At 47.8% G+C, this 11,459-nt stretch overlaps 1 protein-coding gene across 1 annotated transcript in view; it reads right to left on the reverse strand.

Annotated features, from left to right (window-relative positions):
* The window catches only part of LOC139014382 (nucleotide sugar transporter SLC35B4-like), a 33,989-nt gene extending 26,863 nt beyond the window's left edge, over window positions 1-7,126 (reverse strand). Inside the window, exon 1 of the mRNA XM_070421335.1 lies at window positions 7,050-7,126. Coding sequence (XP_070277436.1) covers window positions 7,050-7,126 — 77 coding nt within the window. The remainder of the gene's footprint in view (window positions 1-7,049) is intronic.
* Between the last annotated feature and the right edge of the window lie 4,333 nt (window positions 7,127-11,459).

Raw genomic sequence — 11,459 nt, forward strand, 5'->3', positions numbered from 1 at the left:
TTGGTTTTACTGCAGAGCAAATAAGCCAGTCCCTGAAAAGCACTTCCCACAGTGCCTGCCAAGCAGGGAAAAAGGCAGACTGGGACTCTAGGATGACCAAAATGTTGCATCTTGCATATGAGAAGGTCTTCAATTGAATATAGTAACCTTTTAAAATGTGTTTATATTGACCGTTTTCTTCTCACCTATAAATCAAAAGGGACATGTTTTTAACCTTGTCATGAGGATGTAATGAAAAAAATATACATAAAGTGCCAAGCCCAAGACTTAGCCCGAGGGCTCAAGAAGCTTCCTGGCTTTCCCTCCCATTTCTCTTTACCAAAAGCCTAGGATTCAACTAAAGAACAATTAGGGAGTACTTATTGTGGGAAAAGTTAGGGGCTAGCTGCCAGGAAGCTCCCATGTGAATGAGACCTGATCCCTGCCCCCTAGATGACAGGATGAGGGAGTATGAGATAGTAAGGACCCAGTGCCACAGAGGGATGACTAGAGGAAGGTGCCCCTACTCTCTGGGCAGTGTCTGGCCTTCACTCAAGCACCTGAATGAATGTGGGGATGCCTCGCTTTAAGTAAACATGATCTGGATTTAGGACACCTCCAACAACAAATCCAATCAGCCCCCTGACAACTCTAATCTCCGTGCTCTATTTCCATAGCATTGTTAAACTTCCCTACTGCACTCACATGATTCCATTTTTTAAAAATGATCTTACAGAGCTTTTTAGGAACACACTGTTGTGTAGATATCAATGGAATTATTTACTTTAACTTAATTCATTTTAAAACTTCAGAGTAAAAACTTAAGAGCCTTTTCCCTAAATCACTTGTTTTGTTGAAATTCATTTTTGGGAATTATAGTCATAATTGCAAGCAGTTTCTTTGACTTTGAATTCTCTTTTGCAAGAATCCAAATTTATTTTATTTCATTCTAACTTTTTATATAAAGTTTTTTTAAATCCTCACCAGAGGATATGCTTTTATTGATTTTAGAGAGAGACATACACATGAGAGAGGAACATGGATTGGTTGCCTCTCGTATGCACCCTTACTGGGGATTGAAACCACAACCTGGGTATGTATCTAACCAGGAATCGAACCCATGACCATTCAGTGCATGATGGAATGATGCTCCAACCAACCGAGCCATGTGGGCCAGGGCAAATTTTTATTTTTAAAAAAGGCAACTTTGAAGAGAAATGTTAACGTAAAAAACCATTGAAACCTGTAAAGAATTTTTGTGAGTTTATTTGAGCCAAACTGTCGACATATGCCGGGAAGCAGAAACTCAAGGAATTGAGATAGTGCTCCAGAGAATGGCAGGGTTACACGCGTACTTATACGTGAAATTCATTGGTGACAGATTTAAGGAGGTGGGATTAAGCGAAGCGGGGAAACCTACGTGATAGGATAAAAAGTAAAATGGACACATACTTAGGTGGGTGCAGGAACAATTAACATGATAAATGAAAGAATTTGCTGTATCTGTCCTGGGCCCAGCACACCTGGCTGTGCCCTAGGGGCTTCAGATACAGGGAAATCACAAGTTACCCAGACATTTCAAGGGTATGTTATCATAGATGCAAAAAGACAGATAGGCTCAGTTACGGTAAAGGTTGACCTTATCTGTGAAGATATCGGCTTAGAACGTAACTGTCCACCATAACTGCTTTTAGTTAAGGTTTAATTTCAGACCATTCTCTGTGGTTACTTTAGGTTTCTGAGTCTGCAAAATTGTCATGCAGGCCTCTCCTGAGCTTGTCAGGTCAGCATGTGGCCCCTTTCATCCACAGGAAGAATTGGGCATATATTTTATGCCTTTTGTAATCTCATAGTCTAGATTTAGGAAACTTTTCTATTTGATTCAATACCAGGCACTTGATTGGAATAAAATGGGGGAAAGAAAATGTTTCAGAGTGTTTTCCTCATGTAAAACACACAATACCTTGCCTACTCAGTTAGCTGCTGCATATCCCCTCAGTCATTCACATCTTCTCTTTACACTGCATTGTGGCCTGTATTTTATTTTAGATCCTCAATATAGGCATGAACATCAGAAAGAAAAAACCTACATTTGTTTTTCCAATTTGGAAAAAATGATTTAAAATGTTCGCTTCTCCCTGCAATTCACTTTAGCATTTCCATGTTTCTACTTTCCATTTATTACAGCACCCAAGGGTTCCAAGGAAGCCATATAAAAAGCACAGTTCCTGCTCTATACAGATTTATGAGCTGTGATGTCCCAAGATGGAGTCGCAAATTCTGAGAAGGCCAAAACTAGAAAGAACTTTAAAGACCATCCAGTCCAACCAGCTCTTATTTTATTGTAACATGAGAAGTCGTGAGTTGCCCAAGCAAATCAGGAAAAAAGCTGCTATTCATCTGATGTACCATTCATTAAAGTCATAAATGTACCCCTCTCCTTACGAAAGCCCACTGCTGTATGCAAAAATCTCGATTTACAAAAGGGATAAATGAGTGACGATTTATTTACACATTATTCAAAGTATTCTAAATAGAAGCTTCCATAATGCATGAAAACATTCCATAAAGTTAGATTTATCCACAACTTCTCAGGAACAAACCCATAAAACAAGGCAGACCTGCACTGAAATAAAAGTTGTTAGAGGGGAGGGGAAGCCTGAATGTGCTTCAGGCTTTGCACGTGAATCTCCTTCAAATCCACTTGAGGCAGGTGGAGCCATCACATCCCCACCCCACTTTTACTGTTGAGCAAACAGACCAGGGAGATCAAGTAATTTAGCCGAGTGCTCATAACTAGTAAAGAAGACCTTCAGCTGCTAGCGTAACTGAGTTCACACAACCTTTCAGAAGATTTAATTTAATGGCATATTCAACACAAATGTGACACTATTCTTCTCTGACCTTTATTTGGCTGGCCTGATTTTATCACATCTTTATATTTTAAAATCAATTTCCATTAGTTAAGTTGTATGAGTCCTTTAAATATTTTGAAAATTAACCCCTTACCATATATATGTGTGGCAAACATGTTCTCCCATGCAGTGAGCTCGCTTTTCATTTGTTGGTGATTTCTTTTGCTGTACAGAAGCTTTTTATTTGATGTAGTCCCATTTGTTTATTTTCTCCTTTGTTTCCCTTGCCTAAGGCTTAGGAGATCTATCAGCAAACATGTTATAAGAGGTATCTAATATTTTGCTGCCTATGGTTTCTTGCAGAATTTTTATGGTTTCATGACTTACATTTAAGTCTTTTATCCATTTTGACTTCATTCTTGTGTATGGTGTAAGTTGGTGGCCTAGTTTCATTTTTTTTGCATGTATTTGCCCAATTTTTCCAACACCACTTATTGAAGAAACTGTCTTTACTCCATTATATGTTCTTGCCTCCTTTGTCAAATATTAATTGATCATAATGGCTTGGGTCAATTTCTGGGTTCTCTGTTCTGTTCCATTAATCTATATGCCCATTCTTGTGCCAGGACCAGGCTGTTTTGAGGCACAGCGGCTTTGTAGTATAACTTGATATCTGGTATTGTGATCCCTACCACTTTGTCCTTCTTTCTCAAGATTGATGCAGCTATTCATGGTCTTTTTTGGTTCCATATAAATTTTGGAATATTTGTTCTAGATCAGTGAAACATGCCATTGGTATTTTAAAGGAATTGTATTAAATTCATAGATTGCTTACAAATAATCCAATTAAAAAATGGGCAAAGACCTAAATACACACTTTTCCAAAGAGGACATAAAGCTGGCTAAGAGACACATGAAAAAATGCTCAGTCACTAATCAACAGAGAGATGCAAATTAAAACAACAATGAGGTAGCACCTCACACCTGTCAGAATAGCTATCATTAACAAATCAACAAAGGACAAGCACTGGTGAAAATTTGGAGAAAGGGGAACCCTAGGACACTGCTGGTGGGAATGCAGACTGGTGTAGCCACTGTGGAAAACAGTATGGAGTTTCCTCAAAAAATTAAAAATGGAACTGCCATTTGACCCAGTGATCCCACTTCTAGGAATATATCCCAAGAAACCTGAAACACCAGTCAGAAAGAATGTATGTACCCCTATGTTCAGAGCAGTACAATTTACAATAGCGAAGATCTGGAAACAGCCCAAATTAGATGAGTGGATAAAAAAAGCTGTGGTACATTTACACCATGTAATACTATGCAGCAGTAAAAAAGAAAGATTTCTTACCCTTTGGTATAGTATGGAGGGACCTGGAGAGTATTATACTAAGCCAAATAAGCCAGTCAGAGAAAGACAAGTATCACATGATCTCACTCATATGTGGAATGTAATGAACAAAATAAACTGATGAACAAAACAGATCCAGAGGCATAGAAGCATGGAAAAAATTGACAAATCTCAGAGGGAAGGCAGGGTGTCAGAGGGGATGGAGGGTGGGAAGAGATTAACCAAAGAACTTCTATGCATATCTGCATAACCCATGGACACAGACAATAGTGCAGTGAAGGCTTGGGCCAGGGGTCAATGTGGAAAAAAGGGGGACATATGTAATACTTTCAACTATAAAGATAAATTTTTAAAAAAGAGAAAAGAACAGAAATCATTAAAAAAAATGATTTCCAAAGTAATCTTCCTTTGAAATGTACCAGCTTACAGCAGGATACATTGTTATATCCCTCGCCACCTACTCTCAAGAAGGACAAATGGCTCTGGTCAGTGTGGCTCAGTTCGTTGGGCCTCCTCCTGTGCAACACAAAGCTGCTGGTCAGATTCGAGGTCAAGGCCCATACCCAGGTTTTGGGCTGGACCCCCCGTGGGGAGCATGCAGGAGGCAGCTGATTGATGTTGCACTTTCATATCGATGTTCCTCTCTCTCTAAAAATCAATAAGCTATTCTTTTTTTAAATACTTTATCATTTAAAAAGAAAAGAGTGACAAATGACAGATCTTTATCAACATTGTCTGCATAACAAAATTTCAAGCTCAGTAACTGCAAAAATTAACCTCACACAGAGTTTACCTTAAATAAACTGGTTGATTCAGAATGACTTAATCAACGGTATCAAGAAAATAAAATACATTTTTAGTGAGCACCACATGAGAAACTGGGTGACCAAAACCTATAAGCTGCTCAAGTTCAAAATTAACAGGTTCTCAACCTTCCTAATGCCTCGACCCTTTAATACAGTTCCTCATGTTGTGGTGACCCCTAACCATAAAATTATTTTCGTTGCTACTTAAGTAATTTTGCTACTGTTATGAACCGTAATGTAAATATCTGTTATGCAGGATGTATTTTCATTGTTTGCAACCCACAGGTTGAGAACCGCTGGACTAGGAGTTTAGATACCCTGGATTCCAGTTTTGTCTCTGCCACTTACAAGAAGTAAAAGACGATCTAACTTCTTGGGAACTGTTCCATTTTCAGTAAAACAGACATTATAATTCTTGACCTATACTGGACACAGATTGTCCTGAGGGTCAATGGAGATAACGTGTAGACTCAGAAACATGATGGTAGATAGCGCCATAAATAGCATTTTACAGCAGGAGGAGGAGGTCCAGAGAAGCGAAATGATTTGAAAAGGTCACCCAATCTGGGTATGACAGAGCCAAGAATGAAGTTCATAATTTCGAGATTTTTCAGTCCTGAGCCTTTTTCAGGACACCTGGTGCTTTCTCTGTAACAGTTTGTACCTATTGAATGTTGTACATTATTACTCAACATTATTTGCATGCCATCCTAGTTTCCCTTTGGTGAAGCCATTCTTTTCTTATATTCTTTTCTTCTCTTTTCTTTTCTCCTTCCTTCCTTCCTCCCTCCCTTCCTTCCTTCCGTTTAGCTAACATTGCATAAGTATCAGGTGTGCAACATTAAAATTTGACATCTGTGTGTAGTACCTCCTGCTCACCACTAGAAGCTTCCATTTGTCACCCCCATTCTTTTTTTCTCTTTTAAGTGAATTTATTGGGGTGACACTGGTTAATAAAACCATACAGGATGCATGTGTACAACTCAATAAAAACATCACCTGCATCCAGCGCTCACCACCCAAAGTCAAGTATATTTCTGTTCCCACTTACCTCTTCTTTGCCCACTTCTACCTCCCAACTCCTCCTTTCCACCTGGCTATCACCATGCTGTTGTTCCTTTCTATGTGTCATATATATTTTTTTTCTTAATACATTCACCTTTTTTCACCAAGTCCTCAACTCTCCTCCCCTCTGACAGCTGTCAATCTGTTATGTACCTATGCTTCTTTCTATTTTGTTTGTCAAATGATTGTGTTGATTATATTCCACATACACCTGAGATCATATGGTATTTGTCTTTCTCTGACTGGCTCATTTGACTCAGCATGATACTCCCCAGGTCCATCTATGCTGTTGCAAAAGGTCAGATTTCCTTCTTTTTTACAGCCAAGTAGCATTCCACTGTATAAATGTACCACAGCTGTTTTTATCCACTACCCCAATCTTAATTCAGAAAGTTAGGTCTCAAAATACATGCCTCCCAATTTAAAGACTAATATCTTAAAGCTGGAAATGCTCACTTAGGTCAATCAGAGGGACTATATACATAAATAAGAACTGATTCACCTACATCACTGAGAGGTAATGTTTGAGCAAAGTCCTCATGGCCATCTGATCTGTAAGGGTAGCAATCAAATGCTTTGGAGGCACTTTAATACACATGACACTTTCTTTGCAGCGTGTGCAAAACCAGACTGCATTATAAGTCGAAAAGCTTTGCTTTAGCCAAACATGGCATTATTACCCGAGAAGAAAGCTAGAGGAACCTTGGCGTCTGCCACAAGTTCCTGCCAACCTGAGGCCAGTCACGTGAGAAATCCCCCCGGATTAAATCCCCCGGTGTGTGAAAAGGGGGTGATGCCAGCAACACCCCGAGTGTTTCTGCGAGTGATGCTGTGAAACTATTTGGTGGGACACCTGGCGGAGCGCAGAATGAAGGAGTGGACTCTCAGGGTTCCAGGCGCGCAGAGCCGACCCCGCGGCGCGTGGGGATGACGTGCGGACGCCCCTCCGGCTTTCTCCGTGCAGCCCCGGGAACCAAGGGGGGCACTCACCTGACCAGGAGCTCCAGGAAGATCACGTTACTGCAGCAGCCAGCGAACACCACGCCCACCGCAAAGAGCAGGCGCATGGCCGGCGCAGGGAAGGGGAGCGCGCACGCTGAGGAAGCGCCCGCCTAGACCACTACCTCCGCGGTGGCACAAAACTTCGTCCCTTCCCAGAGCGCTGTTCTTCACCGGCGCCGCCACCAACGCTCCCAGCCAGAGGAGCTGTAGTTCATTATCAGCCACGACCCCATTCATTTGAGGGGGCGATCTGGTCCCAGCCAGACTACATATCCCAGGATGACCCGCGCACTTGACACGGTGCTGGGAGGTGTCCCGCCTCTGCTGGGACACTCCACTCAAGAAGAGAGAGCAGCAACATTCTCCTCAAGCCTCTCGCGATAGGAAGCCGCAGGGTTTGTTGGGAAGTGAAGTTCAACCCTGCCTAGGTGGTTTCTGGCGAGTAAGCCAAGGGCTCAGAGAGGGATGCAAGCGTCCCAGTCTCAACAAACACAGCGCCGTTTTTTCTCAGTGGAAGAGGGAACCATACGTACTTAGACAAGCTCCCGTGGGCCCAGGACGGGCCAAAAGGAAACAAAGCAACGGAAAATCTCCTAGGAATGCCTAACTCGGCAGATATCCTGTTAGCAGGACACTGTGCTCTCGTGTGTGTGCGTGTGTGTGTGTCTGTGTGTGTGTGTGTTTGTTTATCCCACAGCTTTTCGGGTGATTATGGTCAAGGTGAAAACAGCAACCGGAAAAATGAATCCCGAAAAGGACTCGGCACAAAACAGGTCTTTTTCAGAGTTATTGAATAAAATACAAGTTAACGAAAAATCTTTCCAGGAGTTTTAAATCCTATTTCCAAACAGAAGAAACAACTCCATCATTGGCCCCAGGTCCCCGGCCATCCTCGCGCACACTGGCTTGCTGGAGCTTTAGCTGGTGTCCATCATCGCATCGTCATCGTCCAGCAGGGCGTCCTTCATCGCGCTGTCAGCGTCCAGCTGGGAGTCCAACTCCACGGTGTCCCTCATGGAGCTGTAAGCGTCCTTCTGGGCGTCCAACACTTTGGTGTCCCTCATGGCATGGTAAGCGCCCAGGTGGGCGTCCATCCTTTTGGTGTCCCTCATCGAGTTGTAAGCGCCCTTTTGGGCGTCCATCTGCTGGGTGCCCCACATCGAGCTGTAAGGGTCCTGCTTGGCGTCCAACCGCTGGGGGCCCCTCATCGAGTTGTAAGCGTCCAGCTGGGAGTCCAACTCCTCCGCCGAGATCTGTGGCTTTGAATGGCGGCCAGTGCGCCTGCCTGTACGCAGGTTGCCTCCGCGGGAGCGGCCCTGAGTGCCGCCGCCACCGCCGCCGCCGCCGAAGCCTCCAGATCCTCGGTTTGTAGTCACCCAGCCTCTGTTGACACTCGGTACCGGCCTGGGCGGCGTGACTATCTTCGAGGTGAGGATCTGGATGTGGAGGGGACGGCCATCCAAAGGGACGCCGTTGTACTGCTTCCTGGCTTCCAGGGCGTCTGCCTTGCGCTCAAAGTGCACGTGGGCTGTTCCCAGGCTGCGGCCAGAGCGGTCGTAATGGACAGCGGCGTGCTTCAGAGGCCCGAACTCCGCAAACAGCTGCTGGATGTCCGCGTCGGACACTCCGAAGTCCAGGTTGGACAGCAGCAGCTTCCCCCCGGTCATCAGGCCGGCGCCCCTGCCGAAGGCCCTGCGGAAGCGGTCGTGGTGCGACTGGTCGGGAAGCTGTCTCGGCCTGCTGTAGGGCGCCGGCCGGTTCCTGCCTCGGCCAAGGGCCGCCCTGTTCCGGAACGGCCCGCCGCCCCAGCTCTCGGGGGCGGCGGCGGCCTGCGCTCCGCCACCGCGGAGGCCTACCTGGGAGCCGGCCCGGCCTCGGTCCCAGCCTGGGTCCCCGCCCCCGCCCCTGCCCCCGCCGTCCCGCAGGCTCCGGTCCAGCCGAATGATGTCGTCCAGTGACATGTGGATTTTGTCGGCCATGGCGGGCCCCGAATCAGCCTCGGATCGAGCCCGTGCGGAGGCACGCCGGTCCTTCACTTCCCGCGCGGCGCCGGGGCTGTCCCAGAGGTTGGGGTCCAGGCCCAGGGGTTCCCAAGGGTGTGGACGAGTCGGTGAAGAAGAAATGACACCGAGACAGCGTTCAGTGGATCAGCAGCCCAGCCAGGCTCTAGCCAGGTGCTCTCGCGGCTTCTATGTCCCGGGACCGGGTCTTGGCGAGACCTCTCTCCTGAAAGCTCCCTTGGAGAACGAGGACGACGACCACGACCACAAGCCTAGGGCTGAGAAGCTCTGCAAAGAAGGCCCTGCGTTCTTTTATAGCCCCAGAGCTGGTGGGAGGAGCCAAATCAGCTGCCCGCTCAACCAATCAGCCGCCCCCAGGACCGACGTCACCGGTTGGGCCTCAAGTTGAGGAGAGGAGGCTTGCATTGGCGCTGCAGGACCAGGAGAGGGCGCCACTGGCCCGCCCAAGCGATTCACGGGGCTTGGGGGAGGACTTGGGAGACAGGGCAGGTGCCCAAGGAGGCCTGCAGGGCTCTGTCTCCACGCCTTGCGGGACCGCATCGCCGTTTTTTCTCGGTGGAAGAGGGGACAATACATACTTAGACAGGCTCCCGTGGACCCAGGACGGGCCAAAAGGAAACAAAGCCACGGAAAATCTCCTAGGCGTGCCTCACTCGGCAGATATCTTGTTAGCGGGATCTTGTGCTCCCGTGTGTGTGTGTGTGTGTGTGTGTGTGTGTGTGTGTGTGTCTGTGTGGGTGTGTGTGTCGGGGGACGCGGGGTTGGAGGCGGGAGGGATAGGTGTGTGGGTGTGGGGGTTTGTGTGTGTGTGTGTGTGTGTGTGTGTGGCGGGGGGACGCGATGGGCGGGGGGGGGGGGTTGGAGGCGGGAGGGATAGGTGTGTGGGTGTGGGTGTGGGTGTGGGAGTTTGTGTGTGCGCGCGGGCGCGAGCGTGTGCGTCTGTGCGTGTACATCCGCAGTCACGCACGGACACTCCTTGCTTTGAACGGTCCGTCGCCATCCATGAACACCCTTCAGTCCCTGCCTTCTCAAAGACAACGCCCCCTGCACGTCCTTCCCGCCTCGGGTCGAGCCAGAAATGGGGAAGTCCAGTCACCTGTCTGTGCTTTCCCCACAGGCGTTTGCAGGAGGGGGGATTGCATTCACGCTTCTCGACCAGCAGAGGGCGGGGCGGGCTCTTCGGCCCCTGCCCCAGTCCACCCAAATTCTGTAATCCACAGCCAAAGATGACGTCCTGGCCTGTCCATATGATCGACACCGCGCCCACGCCCGCCGCTCCCCACCCCCCCCCCCGCCCCCCGCGCCTAACCCCCACCCCCAACCCTACCCCCACCCCGCTCACTCTGTGGATGGATGGTCAGGCCCCCTCCCAGAGACCAAGCCCAGGCCTGGCTACCTGGGCTTGCCAAAGCCTCAGAAATTGGAAAGGCGGGATCAACCTTTTTTTTCTGAGGAGGGTATTTTGTTGTTGTTGTTTTATCGGAGGGAACGAGTTATTTTGTTTGTTTGTTTGTTTGTTTGTTTATCCCACAGCTTTTCGGGTGATTATGGTCAAGGTGAAAACAGCAACCGGAAAAATGAATCCCGAAAAGGACTCGGCACAAAACAGGTCTTTTTCAGAGTTATTGAATAAAATACAAGTTAACGAAAAATCTTTCCAGGAGTTTTAAATCCTATTTCCAAACAGAAGAAACAACTCCATCATTGGCCCCAGGTCCCCGGCCATCCTCGCGCACACTGGCTTGCTGGAGCTTTAGCTGGTGTCCATCATCGCATCGTCATCGTCCAGCATGGCGTCCAAGTCCTCGGCGTCCTTCATCGCGCTGTCAGCGTCCAGCTGGGAGTCCAACTCCACGGTGTCCCTCATGGAGCTGTAAGCGTCCTTCTGGGCGTCCAACACTTTGGTGTCCCTCATGGCATGGTAAGCGCCCAGGTGGGCGTCCATCCTTTTGGTGTCCCTCATCGAGTTGTAAGCGCCCTTTTGGGCGTCCATCTGCTGGGTGCCCCACATCGAGCTGTAAGGGTCCTGCTTGGCGTCCAACCGCTGGGGGCCCCTCATCGAGTTGTAAGCGTCCAGCTGGGAGTCCAACTCCTCCGCCGAGATCTGTGGCTTTGAATGGCAGCCAGTGCGCCTGCCTGTACGCAGGTTGCCTCCGCGGGAGCGGCCCTGAGTGCCGCCGCCACCGCCGCCGCCGCCGAAGCCTCCAGATCCTCGGTTTGTAGCCACCCAGCCTCTGTTGACACTCGGTACCGGCCTGGGCGGCGTGACTATCTTCGAGGTGAGGATCTGGATGTGGAGGGGACGGCCATCCAAAGGGACGCCGTTGTACTGCTTCCTGGCTTCCAGGGCGTCTGCCTTGCGCTCAAAGTGCACGTG

Source organism: Myotis yumanensis, unplaced genomic scaffold (genome assembly GCF_028538775.1).
Source record: "Myotis yumanensis isolate MYYU_CA2020_CCGP unplaced genomic scaffold, mMyoYum1.0.hap1 SCAF_7, whole genome shotgun sequence".
Lineage (NCBI taxonomy): Eukaryota > Metazoa > Chordata > Mammalia > Chiroptera > Vespertilionidae > Myotis > Myotis yumanensis.